This window comes from Perognathus longimembris, chromosome 7, assembly GCF_023159225.1.
Source record: "Perognathus longimembris pacificus isolate PPM17 chromosome 7, ASM2315922v1, whole genome shotgun sequence".
In the NCBI taxonomy this organism is placed as follows: Eukaryota; Metazoa; Chordata; class Mammalia; order Rodentia; family Heteromyidae; genus Perognathus; species Perognathus longimembris.
This window is the reverse complement of record NC_063167.1, coordinates 24,195,407-24,216,792: the sequence shown is the minus strand read 5'-3', so window position 1 is coordinate 24,216,792 and position 21,386 is coordinate 24,195,407. Positions and strand designations below refer to the sequence as shown.

The window sequence follows — 21,386 nt, the reverse complement described above, 5'->3', positions numbered from 1 at the left end:
CTGAGCCCAGATAAGCCACCTTACTTTATCAAGGACCTCTCATTTTCTCCTTCTCTGACACCAGTGTTGTTGGTCTGATCTTAGTATTTGGAACATATGCTTTAGCTTGCATGTTCAGGTTGAAGATCTCTTGGCTAATGACTCCTGTTTCTCTTTGTATACACTCTTTAGATGTGATCACGATGGCTGTGGAAAAGCATTTGCAGCAAGCCACCACCTTAAAACTCATGTCCGAACACACACTGGTGAGTCTCTCATCGGGCCTACGATTGGCTTGTTTTCCTTGAGGCCTGTAACACTAGGGGGAGAGTGAGCCTTCACCTATCAGTTTAGCCTTCATCTAAATTTCTGAGGTGAAAGGATCCAAAGATGGGACTCAGGAAACAAATCTTAAGGAATGAGTGTTTTACTCTGTATCAAGTTTTGTAACTGTGATAATTAATGTGTAGTTTATCAAACTTCTTGTAGTTTATCCAACATTTTGTTGTTGTTGTTGTTTTTGGTCTGTCCTAGGGCTTGATCTGAGGGTCTGGGCACTGACCCTGAGCTTTTTCACTCAAGGCTAGCACTCTACCACGTTGAGCCATGGCTCCACTTCCAGTTTTCTGACGGTTATTTGGAGATAAGAGTCTCATGGACTTTCCTGCCTTGAGTGGCTTTGAACTGTGTTCCTCAGATCTTAGTCTCATGAGTAGCTAGGATTACAGGTGTGAGGCACCAGCGCCCTTCTATCTAACATTTAATAACTTTCTCCAGTCCTCATGACTATATTTACTTCCCTCTGTAGATTTCTTAATCCACTGAAATGACTTCATGCCTTGTCATTCTTGCAGGTGAAAGACCCTTCTTCTGTCCTAGTAACGGCTGTGAGAGAACATTCAGCACTCAATACAGTCTCAAGAGTCACATGAAAGGTCATGATAACAAAGGACATTCTTACAATGCACTTCCACAACACAATGGATCAGAGGTGTGCAAAGCTCTTGTCTCTTGTTTTGATCTGGGTACCACAGAAACAGCAATTGTTTGTATCTTACAAAAAAAAAAGTTAAAATATCTTCTCTGGGGCTAGGGATGTGGCTTAGTGGTAGAGTGCTTGCCTAGCATGCATGAAGCCCTGGGCTTGAGTCCTCAGTGCCACATAAACTGAAAAAGCCAGAAGTGGCGCTGTGGCTCAAGTGGTAGAATGCTAGCCTTGAGCAAAAGAAGCTCGGAGACAATGTCCAGGCCCTGAGTTCAAGTCCCAGGACTGGGAAAAAAAAAATCTCTGTCAGCAAGAGGGAAGAAATCTGGATCAAAATCTGTCATTGTAATAAGGTAGTGGAAGCCAAGAATGTTACCATATTCCCTGTACTGTAGGTTCTGCCTTAGCTCTCCCTCACTTTCTTCAGATGTAGTAGAAGAAGATGCTCTTGAACTCTGGGGTCTCAAAATGGCTCCCATTTTCCCATTCCTGTCCATAAAGTAATTGCCACTGAACCACAAACAAGCCCCTATGCCGTTTTGGGCAGTTTGTTCCTCCATATTTTCTGCTCCCCTGCAGCTCTGTTCTAGAAAGAACCTGGGATGGATAAATTTGCTATTATTGTTTGTACATGGTATTGTAAGAAGTGGCCTATGTTTTAAGCCTGGAAAGGGCAAACAGTAATATTACCTTATTTGCAGGTTTATCATACACAAGTTTGACCAAACATCATGATGATGATGATGATGATGATGATGATCATGGTCATGATGATGATCATGATGATACACTTTTTAAAATCAAAAGAAATTTCAAAAACAAGCTGGGTGCTAGAGGCTCATGCCTATAATCCTAGCTACTCAGAGGTGTGAGGATTGTAGTTCAAAGCTAGCCAGGACAGGAAAGTCCACTCTTATCGCCAGTTAACCACTAGAAAACCAGAAGTGGTGCTGTGGCTCTAAGTGGTAGAGCACTAGCCTTGAACAAAAGAGTTCAGGGACAGCGCTCAGGCCTTGAGTTCAAGCCTGACAATAAAGTAGATAAATTTCAAAAACAAAGCTTTTTAAATGACCAACCGTACATTATGTAGCTCAGTTGAAGCAGAGCAGTTCTCAGTCAGTCCAGCATTAGCATCAGTTGTGTTTAGGTTGCATTTGGTCAGCTGTTTCCCTGCCTCAGACTTGGGAAACTCTGTCTCCCCAAAAGAAGTGGTGCCCCCAATGCAAGGTAAAAGTGAATGTGCTTAATTTAAAGTGAAACTTGGAGATTTGTTGTAAGGCAGCAATCTTTTAGTGGAGGTTAGGTAGCATTATGGGAAGTATCAAGCATCTACAGAACAGCACTGAACTCTGTATCCTGCACATGTGGGGCATTTTCTTTTCTTTTCTTTTCTTTCTTTTTTTTTTTTTTTTTGCCAGTCCTGGAGCTTGCACTCAGGACCTGAGCACTGTCCCTGGCTTCTTTTTGCTCAAGGCTAGCACTCTGCCACTTGAGCCACAGTGACACTTCTAGCCATTTTCTATATATGTGGTGCTGAGGAATCGAACCCAGGACTGCATGTATACGAGGCAAGCACTCTTGCCACTAGGCCATGTTCCAAGCCCCGGGGCTTTTTCTTAAAGTCTGTCTCCTTGGAACTGTTTACCTTTAAATACCAAGGGACTGTGATAGCTTTTATTTAATTACTTTTGTGTGGATGTGGTTTTCAAGGGTTATTTTACTTTTTGGGATGGGATGTACCTCAGTGGCAAAGCGCTTGCCTAGCAATTGCAATGTCCTGAGTTTGATCCCCAATACCAAAAAAGAAAAAGAGTTATTTACCATTTATGTTCTTTTTTAAAATTTATATTTATTTGGTATTGGAGTTTGAACTCAGGACATTGCACTTGCTAGACAAGCATTCTACCTTTTGAGCCACATATACCTTTTTGTGTTATATTTTGAATAGCGTCTCACATTTATGCCTAGGCCAGGTGACAAGTCCCCTACCTGTGCTTTCTGTGTGGTTAAGATGACAGACATGAGGTACTATGCCCAGATTTTGTTGGCTGAATGGGATGGCCTAGAACCACAATCCTGCTCTGCCTCCTGTATAGGTAGGATTGTAAACCTAAGTAAGCTACTATGTCCATCCAGGGTACTTTCATTATCTTACAATTATGTATATAAAGAAACTACTCTTTGTTTTTGTGTTTGTGAGTGTGGTACTAGAAATTGAACCCAAGGCGTTGTTCATGTTATAAGCCAGTTCTCTACCACTTGGATGGAGACATGGAAGCTTCTAGGTGTGGTAGCTCTCCTCTAATCCTAATTAATAAGGAGGTAGAGATTGAAGGATCATAATCTAGGCTAGCCTGAGAAAAAGTTCAAGAGATTCCATCTCAACCAATAAAAAGCGTGGCATGGTGGCTTTCAGCTATCATTCCAACTATGCAGGAAGCATGGAGAGGAGACTTAGGATCCAGGCTGGCCTAAGCATTAAACAAGAAATAAATCAAAAAGGGGTATAGATTTAGCTCAAGTGGTAGAATGGCTGTCTAGCAAATGTGAACCCTGAGTTCAAGCCCCAGAACCACCTCACAAGAAAAAAAGAAATAACTGGGCACCAGTGGCTCACATCAGTACTCCTAGCTACTCAGGAGGCTGAGATCTGAAGATCATGGTTTGAAGCCAGTCCTGGCAGGAAAGTCCGTGAGACTCTTATCTCTAATAACTACTCATAAAAAGCTGTAAGTGACTTAAGTTGTAGAGCGCTAGCCATGAGAACAGAGGCTCAAGGACAGCGCCCAGGACCTAAGTTCAAGCCCCAGGACTGGCAAAAGAAGAAATAGGCCTGAAATCCTAGCTACTTAGGGACAGAGGCAAGATCCTGAGTTACAGGCTAGTCTGGGTAACTTTAATAAGGCCTATCCAGAAAACAAAATGGGTCTTTTTTGCAAGTGGTAGAGCACTTGCCTAGCATGCTTTTTGTTCAGTCCCCTATACCACAAAAAAAGTAACTGAAGCTGGTAGAGCAAAGTCTGTCGGCTCTATCTTGAGAATGTACCTAGCCTCTGAGCACTTCTAACTGCTGTGTTCCATTACTCTCAATTTTTTGCCTGGATTATTAGGATAGCCAGCTAAGCAGGGTTCTTAACAGCTTTTCCTCCTTTCTCCCTGCTAACGGCCACTTGCTCACTCTCTTTTAGTCTCAGGTCTCTTGGCCATCTGCATTGCCTTTGAACCCAATGTTATAGCTCCAGCCTAGTCTCTCCTTGAACTCCAGACTTGCATATTCACAGACCCCTTTTGGAATAATGACATTCTGAAAGTACATAATAGGTCTTTGATTTGGGGAAAGACAAATACTCTCATTCTGTAGTTTTCAATTTTTAAACAGTAAAGGATTCCTTTAAAAGCACTCTGCTTCCACCCCTGAGTTTTATTAATAATGATCATTGTTTTATTGAATGTTAAGTGGGTGCTAGTTTCTGTGGTGAATGCTGTTATAGGGACCCTGTCACCAGAAAGCTGTGAAATGATTACTACCACTACTGTTTCTCCATATTATTAATTAGGAAACTTGATGCCAGGGAAAATTAAATAACTTGCATAAGTATCTGGAGCTTATGGGAGGCAATGTGATTCCATAGCCTATTCTTTACTGCTGCCTTGTGAGAGACAGAACAACAATAGCAGTGAAGAGGACAGCCAAGGAACCCAGCTGCCTGAGTTCAGATCCAGCTTCCATCACTAGCCTCACGACACTAGGCAAATGACTGTTTGGTGCCTCTGTTTCATCATCTTGACAAAAAAAAAAAAAAAAAAAAACCAACAGAGAGAGATGTTAAATTTGTGAATCTTCTCTGCTAAGCTTCACTTACTAGGTCATAATCAATTTTCTCATTTTTGAAACTGCATGGAGAATGGCACTGACAATAACTTCTGCACACTGGGGAGCATCATCCCCAGTTCTCACACCATCTTCTCTGGATCTCTACTCACTGTCCATTAGAGGGACACGCCTCCCAGACTCACACTCCACAGGCCTTCTGCAATGACTTTGAGTTCTACATCAATATTTGCAGCCCGAGTCTCTCCCTTAACTAGACTTGCATATCCAACCACCTGTTCAACATCTCTACCCAGATAATACCTACTCTTCTCAAACCTAATGTGCCCAAACCTGTTCCTCCTACAATCTTTCCATCCTAGTAAAAGACAACTCAATTTTTCTAGTGACAGAGGCCAAAAATCTTATCGTTGTTTCTGACTCTTTATTCATTCTCATACATCCACCAGCAAAGTCTCAGTATACCTTAATAAGCAAATACCTAAAATCTGACTTTTCAGATAACTTGAATCTACTTATCTGTTTGTTTGCCTGGATTATGGAAATACCCTGCTAAGTGGGTTGATTGGCACCTTTTCCTCTTGGCCCCTCCCACTTATCACCTTAGGCTTTCCCACATGGTTTTACCTGTGCTAACCAGAATGATCTTTCTAAACCATGATACAGATAATGTCTTTTCTCTGCTCATACCTCTTCAGGAGCTTCTTGTGTCATTTATAGTAAAAAGTCACAATCTTTTCAATGGCCCCAAAGCCTCTTTTTTCATGGTCACTTACATAATCCTATCTACTTCTCTCTCTTGCTTCAGCCATAATGTCCTCTTTGTAGTTCCTTGGGCCACGAAAGCCCCTTTTACCTCCAGGTCTTTGTACTTGCTGTCCTCTCTGTTTGGAGCACTTTCCCACACTTTCATGAACTTTTTCGCTGGTCTGCCCTCAAACCATATTCCTCCAATCTCTGACTCTAAGTAGCTAGGATTACAGGTTTAACATAGCTAGAACATAGAAAATTTTATAAATAATCTAATTAGCCCTTGCTTTGGATGATTCACACCCCTCCAAGTCACACACACACATCCTGACATTTCAACCTTAAAGACATTGTTATCAAGTATTTTATTATATAATATGATTCTATAAAAGCATTGGTTTTGTTACTTAAGATTTTTTTTTCTTTTTCTCAGGATACAAATCACTCACTTTATTTGAATGAGTTGGGTCTTCTGTCCACAGATTCTGAATTACAAGAAAATTCCAGTATAGTAAGTATGCCTGAAGTGAGGATGCTAGAAAATAGATTTAAGATTCAGCATTCCCTTTGGTGGGAAAATTGAGGATGGCCTGCCTGATGTGTCTGATTTACCACTCTGTATTCAGCCACTGATCATTTTGGATTTTTTTTTCTTTTCCTAGTAAGAGTTCTTTTAGGAGAGGTTATTCACTGTTGCCTAATGGATTTCTATTTATTTATTTTATGCCAGAGCTGGGACTTGAACTCAGGGCCTGATCTCTGTTCCTTCTTTTTCACTCAAGGCTGACACATTACCACTTGTGTCCCTTCTATCCCCATTTTTGTATTTGGTCTCAAACCCATGCTAACCCTGTGTTTTGTTTTTTTGTTTTTGTTTGCCAGTCCTGGGACTCAGGGCCTCAGGGCCTGAGCACTGTCCTTGGCTTCTTTTTTTTTTTTTTGCTCAAGGCTAGCACTCTGTCACTTGAACCATAGTGTCACTTCTGGCCGTTTTCTATATATGTGGTGCTGGGAAATCAAACCCAGGGCTTCATGTATACAAGGCAAGCACTCTTACCACTAGGCCATATTCCCAGCCCTAGCCCTGGTTTTGATCCTCTTACTTGTGTTCCACGTTTTTTAAAAAATTGGCACATATTTAAGTCAATTGGTAAATTTGTATGAGATAATTGTTTTCTGGGTATCTGAGTCTCCAAATGTATATGTGTGTCCTAGAATGAACTTTGGTTAGTTCCGGCCTTTTGTGAAAGGACAGGTGGGGTTGTTAGGGAGTGGCTGCCCTGTCTTTTGGTTACTGAGCTCCGAGATCATCCTGGGCCCAGACAGCTCCCCATGTTCTTCCTGCTCTTTGCTCTTTGCTCCAGGACCCGGAGGCTCAGAGGCTCAGCCTGTTCTGTCTCTAGAGCCATTCCCACTCATTCTGCCCCTGGCAATTTTGTCCTGAAGCCTGGCAGTGGCTTAGTGTTTTTCTATTTTTTTTCTCTTTTATTAAAAAAACTTTTCATCCAGGTGTGGTGCCGTACACCTGTGACTGAAACAATCAGGAGGCTGAGGCAAGAAGACTACAAGTTCTAGGCCAGACTGGGCTACCACAGTGTGACCTTGTCTCAAAAATTGAAACACACCTATAACTCAGTTACCCAAGAGGTAAAGGCAGGAGGATCAAGAGTTTGAAGCCAAAATTAGTGAGACTCTATATCAGAAACAAAATTGAGGGGCTGGGAATATGGAATGCTTGCCTCACATACATGAAGCCCTGGGTTCAACGTTCCTTGGCACCATATATGGAAAAAGCCAGAAGTGGCGCCCTGGGTTTGATTCCTCAGTGCCACATATACAGAAAAAGCTGGAAGTAGCACTGTGGCTCAAGTGGTAGAGTGCTAGCCTTGAGCAAAAAGAAGCCAGGGACAGTGTTCAGGCCCTGAGTCCAAGTCCCAGGAAAAAAAAAAGAAGAAAAAGAAAAAAAAAGGGGGCTGGGGATATGGCCTAGTGGCAAGAGTGCTTGCCTCATATACATGAGGCCCTGGGTTCGATTCCCGAGCACCACATGTACAGAAAAAAAACAGCCAGAAGTGGCACTGTGGCTCAAGTGGCAGAGTGCTAGCCTTGAGCAAAAGGAAGCCAGGGACAGTGCTCAGGCCCTGAGTCCATGCCCCAGGACTGGCCAAAAAAAAAAAAAAGAAAGAAAGAAAAAAAAAAGAAAAAAAAAAAGCCTACCTTAAAAACACACACACAGGGGCTGGGGATATGGCCTAGTGGCGAGAGAGCTTGCCTCGTATACATGAGGCCCTGGGTTCGATTCCCCAGCACCACATATACAGAAAATGGCCAGAAGTGGCGCTGTAGCACTCAAGTGACAGAGTGCTAGCCTTGAGCAAAAAAAAAGGAAGCCAGGGACAGTGCTCAGGCCCTGAGTCCAAGGCCCAGGACTGGCAAAAAAAAAACAAACAAAAAAAACCACACAAGCCATTTTTATTACAATACAGTGTGCATACAGAAAGGGGCATATGTCATAACTGCACAGTTGATAAATCATCATAGTTCATCATAATATAAATAATATATAACTGTGCCTCTGTTCCCATAAAATTTTATTTACAAAATTTTACTTGTAAAAATTTATTTATAAAATTTATTACAAAATTTTACTTGCTCAACCTGCAAGTCAACTCCTGAGCCAGGCAACTCCTCAGAAGCCAGATTTTTAGTATACCTAAGATTTGGGGGAAATAGATGTTACTTTGAGATACAAGAAGGCGGGAACAGAAAGTATATTCAGAAGACCATTCTAGTTCTCCAGTGATGAAGAACTTTCTCAGAATAGTGGTCTCACATCTTTTATCTTGTTCCATCAGACCCAGGACCAGGACCTCAGCACAATTTCACCAGCAATCATCTTTGAATCAATGTTTCAGAATTCAGATGATACAGCAATTCAGGAAGATCCTCTGCAGACAGGTTTGTTATACTCTCTTCTAGCCCTGGGACAGGGAGTTTACACTTACTAATGCACTGAATGACAGACACAGTGAGATATCTCAATTAACTTAAAGGAAGACGGGCTTCCATGAAAGATCAGAAAAGTGTGAACCTGGGCTGGGGATATGGCCTAGTGGCAAGAGTGCTTGCCTTGCATACATAAAGCCCTGGGTTCGATTCCCCAGCACCACATATATAGAAAACGGCCAGAAGTGGCGCTGTGGCTCAAGTGGCAGAGTGCTAGCCTTGAGCAAAAAGAAGCCAAGGACAGTGCTCAGGCCCTGAGTCCAAGGCCCAGGACTGGCAAAAAAAGAAGAAAAGTATGAACCTTTCAGTTCAGTTCCTAAGCTCCTGAAGCAGAGAGTCTGTTTTTCCAGAATCTCATTGACTTTCAAAATATGAGAGGAACTGTGAGCATTTTATTCTGATGAGATACACTGTTCAGAAGTAGATGCCACACAGAAACCAGACTTTGAATGTTTATCTCTCCTGCATTTGATTTGTTTGTTTGTTTGTTTTTGCCAGTTCTGGGCCTTGGACTCAGGGCCTGAGCACTGTCCCTGGCTTTTTTTTTGCTCAAGGCTAGCACTCTGCCACTTGAGCCACAGCGCCACTTCTGGCCTTTTCTATATATGTGGTGCTGGGGAATCGAACCCAGGGCTTCATGTATACAAGGCAAGCACTCTTGCCACTAGGCCATTTTCCCAGCCCTCTCCTACATTTGAGTGGGAATCTGTCAGTAAGGTTTTATAGTAGTCAAAGTCATGCCAAAGAAAGGATGCCTCATCTCTTTTCTAGAAAGGCTGTAGGACACACTTGTTTTTATGGCTTGGTTTGGCAAGCTATGATACACAGGAACGCTATTGATCCCGAAGCCTGCTACTTGGACCAGTGGTGTCACTAAATGAAAGCAGAAAGCCAGCCTGGTAGCAGAGTAGAAAATAACTCTTATGGATTTCAGCTGTCTTTGTTCAGTCCATAATAACTGTTTTTGTGGGTCTTATGAGGCTTGGGATATGTATATATGTTTCTATTTCTTTTTCTCGCCAGCTGCCTTGATTGAAAGTTTTAATGGTGATGCAGAGTCAGTCAATGATGTTCCGCCACCCACAGGAAATTCAGCATCTTTATCTCTCCCGCTTGTACTGCAGCCTGGCATCTCCACACCACCTCAGCCTCATCTACCAGCCTCAGCTCCATCTGCTCCTCCGCCTGCTCCCTCCCTAGAACCTGGTTCCCAGAAAGCTGCATTTGGCAACCCCCCTGCTCTCTTACAACCTCCAGAAGTGCCTGTTTCCCACAGCACACAGTTTGCTGCTAATCATCAGGAGTTTCTTCCGCACCCCCAGGTACCCCAGCCCATTGTACCAGGACTTTCTGTTGTTGCTGGGGCTTCTGCACCGGCAGCAGCAGTGGCATCGGCTGTGGCAGCACCAGCCCACCCACAAAGTACTACTGAGCCCCTGCCAGCCATGGTCCAGACTCTGCCCCTGGGTGCCAACTCTGTCTTAACTAATAATACCACTATAACCATCGCCCCGAATTCCAGCACGGCCATTCTGCAGCCCAGCCTGGTCATGAGAGAGCAGAATTTACAATGGATATTAAATGGTGCAACCAGTTCACCACAAAACCAAGAACAAATTGTAAGTATTACTATATGCATACCCAGCGGGGTAAGGGGTGCTTACACGTTGACATGCCCTTTATCAGAAACAGGAGAGAGGCTAGCTTATTTACCTGGAAACATGTAATTCTCCCTTGGAGTCATTTTTTTGCTATAATTAAGCGATAAAAAATCAAGGAAAACTGTAGTCCTCTGATGAGGAGACAGAAAAACAACCTTTATGTTTTTGTCTAGCAGTAGGCACTTGAAAGCATATTCTTATCTATGGTGTGATCACATCATCTAGTACAGGGTTGCAGCCAAGCTCCAGAGGTCCATCCAGGAATATTTCAGAAAAGCATTCATTCCCAAAGTCAGCCTCCGTGAGGGACTCATGTGACCCACTGAGACAGAACCAGACAGCAGTGAGCAAGTCAGAGAAATACTCTGCTCCTGGAGCCCACCCACAATCTTCTTAGTTGTCTTCTTTTTTTAAACCTCCATGTACTGGGGATTTAATACACTGAGCCACGCCCCTACTCCCCTACGCCTTTACTTTTTAAAGATGACTCTGGCAATGCCTTGCCCTTCACCAGATTCTACACTGGGTAGTTGAAAGATAAAAGTGAAAAACATGGGCTGGGAATATGGTCTAGTGGTAGAGTGCTCGCCTCGTATACATGAAGCCCTGGGTTCGATTCCTCAGCATCACATACATAGAAAAGGCCAGAAGTGGCACTGTGGCTCAAGTGGTAGTGCTAGCCTGAGCAAAAAAAAAAAAAAGTAGCCAGGGACAGTGCTCAGGCCCTGAGTCCAAGGCCTAGGATTGGCAAAAAAAAGTGAAAAGCATGTTTTGTTTTGTTTTCATCAAGGCTTACATTCAGTTAAAGAGGGTAATGTGTAAAAGTAGGAAAAAGTGCAACTTTTTTTTTCTGAGATTTACTGTGTGGCCCAAGCTGGCCTTAAATTTGCCTCTTATGTGATGGAAGTATAGGTATGTACCTCCATGCCTAGCTAAGCACTGTGATTGTCCATCTGTCTCTATGTATCTGTGTGTCTGTGTGTGTGTCTGTCTGTGTTTCTCTCTCTCTCTCTCTCTCTCTCTCTCTAAGACAGAGTCTCCAGTTGTGTTGTGGAGGCTGGTCTCAACTTCTGGATTCAAATGATCTTACCTTAGCCTTCTGAGGGGCTGGACTTATAGGCACATGCTGCCGTACTCACCAGGCAATTTTTTAAATTGAGGATCTAACATATACCAGTCATTACTATGTATATATTTTAAATTTGTGGGTCAACATAAATTTTGTAGTTTTTAGGCTTTTTACTTGATGCTGAGGATAGAGCCCAGCGCCTAACACGTGCTCCACCACTGAGTTGCACTCCTAGCCCTCCCAGATTATTAAAAGCCTACATCGGACAAACCAGAATTGGTACATTATTATTCACTAAAGTCCACAATTTATATTAGGGTTCGTTTTGTTTGTTTTATTTTTTGAGACAATGGCTTATTCTCTAGCCCAGGCTGACCTAGAAATGTCTACTCTGTATGCTGTACATTCTGTTGGTTTTCAGAAGTGCATAATGCTTATATGCAGAATAGTTCCATCTTGTGCTTCATATATGCAGCCTTCTCCCTTTCTCCTCACTCTTAGCAGCCACTAATCTTTTTACTGCCTGTATGTCCACATTTGTGTGCCACACATTCTATTAACTAAGCAGTTTCCTCCTGCCCCATCCCAACCCACTTTGGGGTACCAAATCCAGGATTCTGAATGCTAGGAGAGTACTATACCATTGAAACTACATCTACAGCCTTTAACTGCTTTTTGTGTGTGTGTATGTGTGTGTGTGTGTGTGTGTGTGTGTGTGTTACTAAGGTTTAAATTCACACTTGCTAGGTAGGTGCTCTACCACTTGAGCCACTCAGCCAACTAGTCTGTAAGCACTTTTTAATGCATTACAACAGTCCTAGAAGGTAACTCACACAAGGCAAAGCTGAGACTTGAGCACAAGCAAACTGCAGCAGGGCCTGGGCTCTTAGTTATTTGATTGTGCTGCCATTTGAAGGGTTCACACAGTAAAGGACTTTTTGGGTGGCTACACAGATCAAGGGAGCCTTGAGATTTGGGTAGGAATTAGATGAAGAAGAGGTACCAGGGAGGAAAGTTTGTGGATAGATGTAAATAAACTAAAGGGGGGGGGGAAGGATTAAATTGAGTACTCAAATTCCAGAAATGGCAGCCTGTTTCCATGTTGGATGGCCAGGGTCATTGATAAGGTCTGTCCAGTGTGACATACTGCTTCCATGTGACTGGTTTTTAATCATTTTTCTGATACCGGGAAGCTGCATAAAGCAGGTGTCATTCTTTCTCTTTGTAATTCATGGTATGGGGATGGACACCAGTATTCCCAGTACTCATATGGCAAAGGCAGGAGAATCAAGAGCCAAAAACAAAACGAAACAAAATAACAACAAACAAAAATAGCCAGCACCCACTGGGATTGTGGCTTAGCGGTAGAGTGCTTGCCTAGCATGCATGAAGCCCTGGGTTCAATTTCTTGCTACCACATACACATAAAATGCCAGAAGTGGCGCTGTAGCTCAAGTGACAGGCTAGCACTCTGTCACTTGAGCTATAGCCTTGAGAAAAAGGAGCTCAGGAACAGTGCCCAGGCCCTGAGTTCAAGCCCCAGGACTGGCAAAAAAAAAGCAAACAAAAAATAGCCAGCACCCATGGCTTATGTATGTAATCCTAGCTACTCAGAAAGCTGAGATCTGAGGATCATAATTAAAAATCAGCCCTCGCAGAAAAGTCTGTGAGAGTCTTACCTCCAGTTAACCACAAAAAAAAAGTCAGAAGTGGAACTGTGATTCAAGTGGTAAAACACTAGCATTGAGTGAAAAAACTAAGGGACAGTGCTCAGGCCCTGAGTTCAAGCTCCAGAACCAGCACAAAACAAACAAACAAAAACATCAGGGCTCAAATCTCTATCATTATTTTATTTTTATTTTTGCCAGTCCTGGGGCTTGAACTCAGGGCCTGGTTGCTGTCCCTGAACCTCTTTGTGCTCAAGGCAAGCTAGCACTCTATCACTTGAGCCATAGTATCACTTCCAGCTTTTTCTGAGTAATTTATTAGAGATAAGAGTCTCACAGACTTTCCTGCCTGGGCTAGCTTCAAACCATGATCCTCAGATCTCAGCCTCCTGAGTAGCTAGGATTACAGGTATGAGCCACCAGTGCCCATCATTTTTTTTTTCTTTTTCTTTTTTTTTTTTTTTTTGCCAGTCCTGGGGCTTGGATTCACGGCCTTAGCACTGTCCCTGGCTTCTTTTTGTTTGAGTTTCTTTTTGCATTCTACCTCTTGAGCCACAGTGCCACTTCCAGCTTTTTCTGTTTATGTGGTGCTGAGGAATCAAACCCAGGGCTTTGTGCATGCTAGGCAAGCACTCTACCACTAAGCCACATTCCCAACCCCCCACCCCCACCCCATGCTTTTTTCTAAGGTTGAGAAACAAAGCCCTTTTGAGATAAGACTTAAAGCAGAAATCCATTAGCCAACTTAACTAGGAAGTATACTAGAGTAATAAATGTGATCTAGGCACGAATTTTTTTTTTTTTTCTTGTCAGTCGTGGGGTTTGAACCCTGGTCCTGGGCCCTGTCCCTCAGCTCTTCAGCTCAAGGCTAGCACTCCACCACGTGAGCCACAGTGCCATTTCCGGTTTTCTGGTGGTTAATTGGAGATAAGAATCTCACAAGGGCTGGGGATATGGCCTAGTGGCAAGAGTGCTTGCCTCGTATACCTGAAGCCCTGGGTTTGATTCCCCAGCACCATATATACAGAAAATGGCCAGAAGTGGCACTGTGGTTCATTGATACTAGCCATGAGCAAAAGGAAGCCAGGGACAGTGCTCAGGCCCTGAGTTCAAGCCCCAGGACTGGCAAAAAACAAAACAAAAAAAAATGGGGCTGGGAATATGGCCTAGTGGCAAGAGTGCTTGCCTCCTATACATGAAGCCCTGGGTTCGATTCCCCAGCACCACACATATAGAAAACGGCCAGAAGTGGCGCTGTGGCTCAAGTGGCAGAGTGCTAGCCTTGAGCAAAAAGAAGCCAGGGACAGTGCTTAGTCCCTGGGTCCAAGGTCCAGGACTGGCAAAAAAAAAAAAAAAAAAAAAAGAATCTCACAGACTTTCCTGCCCAGGCTGGCTTTGAACTATGATTCTCAGATCTCAGCCTCCTGAATAGCTAGGATTACAGGCATGATCCCCTGTTGCCTAGCGAGGCATGGTTTTAGATTGCTCCTGATCACTAATATTTACTGGACATTTTTCATGTACCTTGTGAGAAGGTTTTTGGTTATCATTCCAACTTTTGTTTTTTGTTTTTTGCCAGTCCTGGGGCTTGAACTCAGGGCCTGAGCACTGTCCCTGGCTTCTTTCTGCTCAAAGCTAGCACTCTACCATGTGAGCCACAGCACCACTTCCAGCTTTTTCTATATATGTGGTGCTGAGAAATAGAACCCAGGGCTACATGTTTTTGTTTTTTGCCAGTCCTGGGACTTGGACTCAGGGCTTGAGCACTGTCCCTGGCTTCTTTCTGCTGAAGGCTAGCACTCTGCCACTTGAACCACTTCCAGCCTTTTCTATATATGTAGTGCTGAGGAATCGAACCCAGTGCAGGGATTCATATATATGAGTCGAACACTTTACCACTAGGCCATATTCCCAGCCTCATTCCAACTTGTATAAGACTTGAGACGCTAAGAAATGAAGTAACAAAGCTTGGGCTTGAATTCGGTATAGCTGAACCCAGGCTCATCCTAGAACTTCCTTGCAGCTCACAGCACTGCCCAGGGCTTTTCCAGGGCACAGTGCCTTAGCTTATCCTTAATGTGCAGCCTAATCCCTAAGATGAAGAACAGAAATTTCTAGCTTTCACAACAGAAAGGGGTGGGGTAATAGCCTCCAGGGAAAGCCAGCCCTGCTCCCTCTGTGGAGACCATCAGCCTAAGAAAGCAACCCTGGAGGAGTCTTTGGACACACAGCCCACTGAAATAGGCAGCTGGGAGACCGCCAAGTACTGGGGTACAAAGCTAGGAACATTGTCAGCACAGAATGTCAAATAGTACAGTGACCTCATGGCAGAGCACAAACAAAAACATCACTCAGTACAAAAATCCCCACACACTGGGGGTTTTCTATCCTCTTGGATGACCATTAGAAGCTTCAGGTCTTTGGATGTCTGCCATATGGAGTGGCTATAAGTGTACCTTTTTTTTCTTCCTCCAGCAGCAAGCGTCTAAAGTTGAACAGGTGTATTTTACCACCGCAGTACCAGTAGCCAGTAGCACAGGTATGTAATTTCATGTTAGTTTTAAATGCAAGTTAACTTTTTTGGGCCCCTTGAGATACAGTAAATTATTCCTTTGCCTCAGTTTTGAAGCTTTAAAAAAATCTTTACCCATCTTCAAACTTACATTGTATTATTATAGTAATGTCATCTCGCATAAATGCCATTTTTCTTTTCTTTTCTTTTTTTTTCTTTAACATAATGACATTCTTTCCCCTTCAGATACAGCTTTTATATGCAGCCAGAAAAAAGTTTGATTCACAGTTAATGCTAAATAGGGCAGTTGTTAATTGACTGTACTCTTCTAATTACAGTAAGGAAGAAATAATATCTAGGTCAGAAACTCATGCACAGTTAGAAGGCACTTTTATTTTGAACTTTTTTTTTTAATGTATTAAGAAACCAGGACCTAGAGCTGGGAATAGCAGTGCCTACCTGAGATCCCAGCCCTCAGAAAGCTTAACTCTGGAGTTGTAAGCCAGCCAGGGTGATGAAGTGATAATTGGTCTCCTAGATAGATGGATGAATGGATGGATGGATTGATTGATCGCGGACCCAAAAAAGATTAAATGACTCCCAAAGGTCCTAAGTAAACATTTGTGAACACCAGAACATTAGCTCTCAGGCCTCCTCCCTGCTGTTGAGTTCACTGGTCCATATCTCTGTTGAAACACATGAGCCAGGCACAAAGGAGAATGAATACAAAGCGGTACAAGGTAGGCCAGGTGTATAAGAAGAGATTGGCTGACATTTACCATGTGTCAGACACTGAGAGCACACACAGGAGCTTGATGTCCTAAGGAGCTTGAAATCTAAACTGGTCCTGATCAGTGTGGGAGAAGTGCAGAAGGAAGGCAGCAGCCTTGTATGTGTGTGCCCGACAGCTCAGGGCAGGCTTCTCCTGGCCTGCCCTCTTCACAGCCTGCAGGAAACTGTCTGCAGGGAGGGGTGTGAAGGGTGTCAGCTGAGTCATGAAAGATGAGCAGAAGTTCCCCCAAAGAAAACAGTCTGTTGGGAGTTTAGGCAAAGAGAAGGGCCCAGAGGTGTGAAGACGGTGTCAGGAAAAGGGAGGTGTCTGCCATGTCTAGAATAGGGGTACAGCTGCGCAGGATGAGGTACATCTGGATTGTGTATGTGTTTCTGTAGGGAAAGAGGGCTTTGTATGGAGGCATGGAGAGTATCTGATGCTTTCCCTAGCCCTGTTTAAAGCAGAACAAGGCCGCAATCATGATACCCATCCCGCTTACCATTTTTGCCTCCATGACCCTCAGTCCTCTCCTAGTCTGTATGTGCCTGTCCCTCATGCCTCTAGCCATGGCTACTTGAAGAGCAGTCTGTCTCACCTCTCTCACAGGGAGCTCTGTCCAACAGTTTGGCCTCAGTGTTCCTGTGATCATCATCAAACAAGAGGAGGCATGTCAGTGTCAGTGTGCATGCCGGGACTCTGCGAAGGAGCGGGCATCCGGCCGGAGAAAGGGCTGTTCTTCCCCACCCCCTCCCGAGCCAAACTCCCAGCCTCCTGATGGGCCCAGCCTGCAACTACCACCCTAGACTTTTCCAGTCCCTTTCCCCCTCGTCATCTTCCTCCACGGGACTCTGTTCCTGTGAGCAAAGTCAACAGGCCAAGGCTCCTTCCACCCCTCACATCGAAATGTTAAGTGCCATGGATGTGTCAGAGTTCCTGTCCCTCCAGAACCTGGACACCTGTCCAATCTGATTTGCATTGAAGCACTACTGCAGGGGGTGGAGGAGATGGGGCCTGACCAGCAGCTTCTCCAGGGGAAAGGCCTGTGCGTGCTCACCCCCTGGAAAAGGGGGAACAGGAAGCGTGAAGCGTGATGCCTGCCATCATGGGGTCAGAAATTGGAAGGATGAAGAAGTCTGCTGTTTGAAAGCCTCATCTTCCAGATGTATTTTCTTTATTCACATCCCAGGAGTACCCATTTTACTGACCTGATCTTTTGGAAAAAAAAAAAAAGAAAGAAAAAGAAGAAGAAGCTAAGTTATAAGTGAACTGTTTGGCTGCACTGTATGTCACTTTTGCTTATTGTTATGTGAACTTGGAAATTAAGGTTACTCGTATGCATAAAAATACTAAATGAAAGGATGTGGTTTCCATCACCCTGGTACTGCCCATCCTTTGCACTGGTTTGTTTTTTTTTGTTTTTGTTTTTGGATTGGGCAGGAGAAAGTTCACTATGTTGGGTATTGCTCTTCCCCATATGTCTTTGACTCTGAGGCTAATATTTGTCTGGAAAGTCCAACCTTTGCATCACAGTGAGCAGTAGAGGGGCAGCTGAGACAGATGTTAATTGGCTCAGATGGTTTTGTTGTTTGCACTTGGCATTGGTGAATCTCCAGGTTGATGCTGCAGAGGTTGTCCAGTTCAGCACAGACGGGTGGCTTCAAGCCTGGCCCATGGCTGTGAGTGACAGTTGTGTCAGGGATGTAGACAAATTTCCAACTGCTATCTGTTGATGATGTGTGTGCAGAGCAGGCTCTAGCAACACAACTTCAGTCTTTGCCTTCCTTGTTCTTTCTGCCTCTCAGTTGCTTGCCAAGAGCTTGTGGGTCACACTGCATTTTTCCTGGGGAACACCCCTGCTTTGTCTTACAGTGAACACATGGCTTGTGGCCTGTCACTAGCCAGAGGTCCGCTTCCTTTAACAGTGTTTTCCTCCTCAGAGAAGAAGGGTTGCATCTTGCTTGCTTTCTCAGGGGAAGGTGCAGTTTGAAGGAAGTGTGAGAGTTGACAGGTGATTGGCAGGCAGGTCTTGTGGTTCCAGGTTCTCTAGCCAGGCTTTAGGTTGTTCTCTACCATCTCCACCGCTCTGATTTTGCATAAGCTTAGTACACAGTGCAAAGAAGAATGTGACTCTCAGCTTAGTCACATAAATTCTAAAAAAAAAGAAAAAAGAAAAAAATCACAAAAACAAAAAAATAACTACAAACAATGACCTTTTACTCAGGGTAAAAAAAAAAATCCCCTTCCACCAAAAAGCCTGAAATGTTGCAATAAGTTATCTCATTTGGAACATTTCATTAAGTTGTGCTATAGGAAAAACAAACTTTTTGATTTGTATATAGAATTGTATCCATCTGTCTGCCTTTGGCTCCAAGTCATTGCCTCTTAAAATAAAACATAAAATACAATCCACATGAGAATGAAAAGTTGCTCTCTTTTGGCTACATAATGTAGTCATGAGTGCTCAGCAAGCTCAGACACCAGCTGTGTGGCCAGAGGTGTAGAATTGGCATGTCTCCCAAGAACCCTTCCCCTGCTTCCAGCAAGGAGCAGGGTCTACACACCAGGCAATGAGAGATCTGTATTGGTCATTCTCCTGCTCTTTGAGCCATTACTCAGGCCCACCAAGACTTCAAGACTGACCTTGAAGCCAAAGATAGAGCCTTTAGCCTGAATTTCAGGAACAAACTTGGATAAGAGGGTAGTGGCAGCACTGTCACTGTGTAAGTGAGACCTCAGAGCAAGTAGCTGGTTCTCATCCCAACAGTCTGACCATAGTTGATTTCTTTTTGTCCTGCACTCCCCTCCTGCAAAAGGCTGGTGGTCTCGGCATCCACTGGCCTCAGCACAAGTTGATAAGGTGAGAAGAATCTTCTGTTACCACAGTGGCTTCATCCTCCTGAGAAACCCAGCATTGAGCATGAATTTCCCTGGCTGACTGGCCCAGACTCCCATAGGAGTTTTTGAGTGTAGGCCCTTGATGTTTTCCATACAACCTGTGAGAGGCCAAGTGGATGGGACCCTAAAGTGAGCTTGACCTCCCCAGGTTCCCATCCTCAGATCACCCAGGATTCCGGGCCTAGGGAAGGACACGTGCAAGTTTAGGTATTGTTTCTTCCTGGTTAGTCAGGGCATTGGTCCCTTTCCATACAAGTGGCTTTTCATGCTCCACAGACTTGGGGTGAAGAAGCATCTTAAGTAGTGTTTATGCTGACAGACTTTCCTACTTGAAGTGTCTGCCTTATGTGGATGATTTTAGACTTTACGAGAGAGGCTTAGCTGATCCCATCCACTTTGGGAAAATCAGGAATGTGTTTCACATGTCAGGGAGTGGTGGTGCAGAGCAGGTGAATTCCACAGGGTAGGCAGACTTTGCTTCCACACTGTCCCAGCACTTCTTCCCTCCCATCTTCCTTCCGCAAGTCGGGCCTCTAGTACCGGGGACCTTAGAGAAGAAAGGGCCCCTGGTTATGTTGGAGCCAGAAAGAACTTTGATGGAGAATGTGTTTTCCTGACCCTGGGAGCAAACCTGGGGTATGAGGATAGAAAAGATAAGCGAGCTCTACCATCTTCCCACAGTAACCTCAGCCACTGTCCCCCCCTCCCCCATTGACCTATACTTGAGCTTCCAGCTGGACTGCCCCCTTCAGAGGATGGTTTGGGAACTCAGGTGGTAAAGAGACTATCTAGCACCCCTATACTCCTGGGTGAATTTGGCCTTCCCCAGGCAGAGAGTTGAGGGAAAAGTGGTCAATCTTCCCTGGCCAGTCTTGGAAGCACCATTATTTTGGTGACCAGAGTAGTGTCATGAGAGGCTTTAAGACGCAAGACAACAAGGGGCTACTTTCTCCTCACCACTTCCCAGAGAATCGATGGCTGCAAAGTGCTCATTTTCAGGGTCAAGGCAGCAGACTGGTGGGGATAATGGAGGGCAGATGGGTTTTCCTGAGACTGTGTATAATGCTGAATGTGTCCAGAGGGACAAGTTTGCAGAACCTCATCTTGGTATGTTAAAGAAATAATAAAATTAAAAAGCACTTTAGGTTATTTTATCTTTAACCCAATTGCTGCAATTTCTGTTGTGTGTGTATATGTATATATACATATATGCGCGTGTACACATAAATACATATACATATATATACATATACACACACATAAATACTTTCCGAAACAAAGTTTTATTTTTTGCTCACAGTAAAAAGTTAAATTGAGGTGTGGAAAGAAAAGCACTTGTTTTGGTGCAATATGTGTAACTTGACAGTTGTCCCATGTAGCCCTGGCCTGTGCGTGTCTTTCTGTGTTTTTCCACTCAATCGGCCCTTGTGCTGTGAGGCTGTACAGAGGGAACCACTGTTATGCATTCTCAGCTTAATCTATGCAAGCCTTCCCTGCATGCCCCGGGCGCCCCCTCAGGCTCTCTCGGGAACTGCTGTGGGTGGGTTTTTTTTGTTTTGTTTTGTTTTTCTGCTGACTGTTGAGGCCCTTTTCACCACTTCTTGGTCCATGGGCATCTTTCCCCACTTCACCATTACAAAGTAATGGCCGAAAGGCATAGATTGTTTCTCGGTAAGACACCTGGCACCTCCTAGACTGCCATACTTATAATTACATCCAATCAGCTGGATCTTAAAAGACTTCTCTAGCATCACTGAAACGATTAATTTATGGGACTGCACCAAAACTGCTCAAGAGTTTACAATTTTCTTAACACCAATCAGAAATATGTTGGGGGAGGGGTTAGTTGGAGCCATATCTATATGCTTCTTGTCCCACCTATGATGGTTCATAAAAGGCGTCCAGCCATCATAAGATCCAATAAATAAAAATATTAATAATCTACTTGATCAACTTCCTTCCTTTCTCGCTACCTGTTCTTGTTTTGTCTTCAATTCTCAGAAAACAGATGTTTCAAGAATACTTCAAAGCAGAAAGATCCATAGATGCAATTTGCAAGTGATTCTGTTGTGACAGATGGAAGGAAAATTGTTCATTCCTTGACATTTGGGGAAAAGAGGTTGACAACAAAACTGAATAGTGCATATTTCTGATTGGACCATCTGTTTATTCTGTTTTGTTGGTTTTTGTGTTTTTTTTTTTCTTTTCTGTGGCTGACTTGGGGCTTAAATGCTGTCCCTGAGTTTTTTTTCCCTCAA

At 43.8% G+C, this 21,386-nt stretch overlaps 1 protein-coding gene across 3 annotated transcripts in view; it reads left to right on the top strand.

Annotated features, from left to right (window-relative positions):
• Mtf1 (metal regulatory transcription factor 1) overlaps nt 1–20,449 on the top strand; it is a 52,794-nt gene extending 32,345 nt beyond the window's left edge. For 2 of the 3 annotated variants that reach the window (XM_048350938.1, XM_048350940.1), the window contains exons 5-11: nt 172–245; nt 834–970; nt 5,980–6,057; nt 8,402–8,504; nt 9,576–10,171; nt 15,425–15,488; nt 16,840–20,449. In XM_048350938.1, the coding sequence (XP_048206895.1) occupies nt 172–245; nt 834–970; nt 5,980–6,057; nt 8,402–8,504; nt 9,576–10,171; nt 15,425–15,488; nt 16,840–17,036 (1,249 nt within the window). In that variant the 3' untranslated portion in view covers nt 17,037–20,449. The remainder of the gene's footprint in view (nt 1–171; nt 246–833; nt 971–5,979; nt 6,058–8,401; nt 8,505–9,575; nt 10,172–15,424; nt 15,489–16,839) is intronic. The other variant, XM_048350939.1, reaches the window with a different exon arrangement.
• Nucleotides 20,450–21,386: the final 937 nt, after the last annotated feature.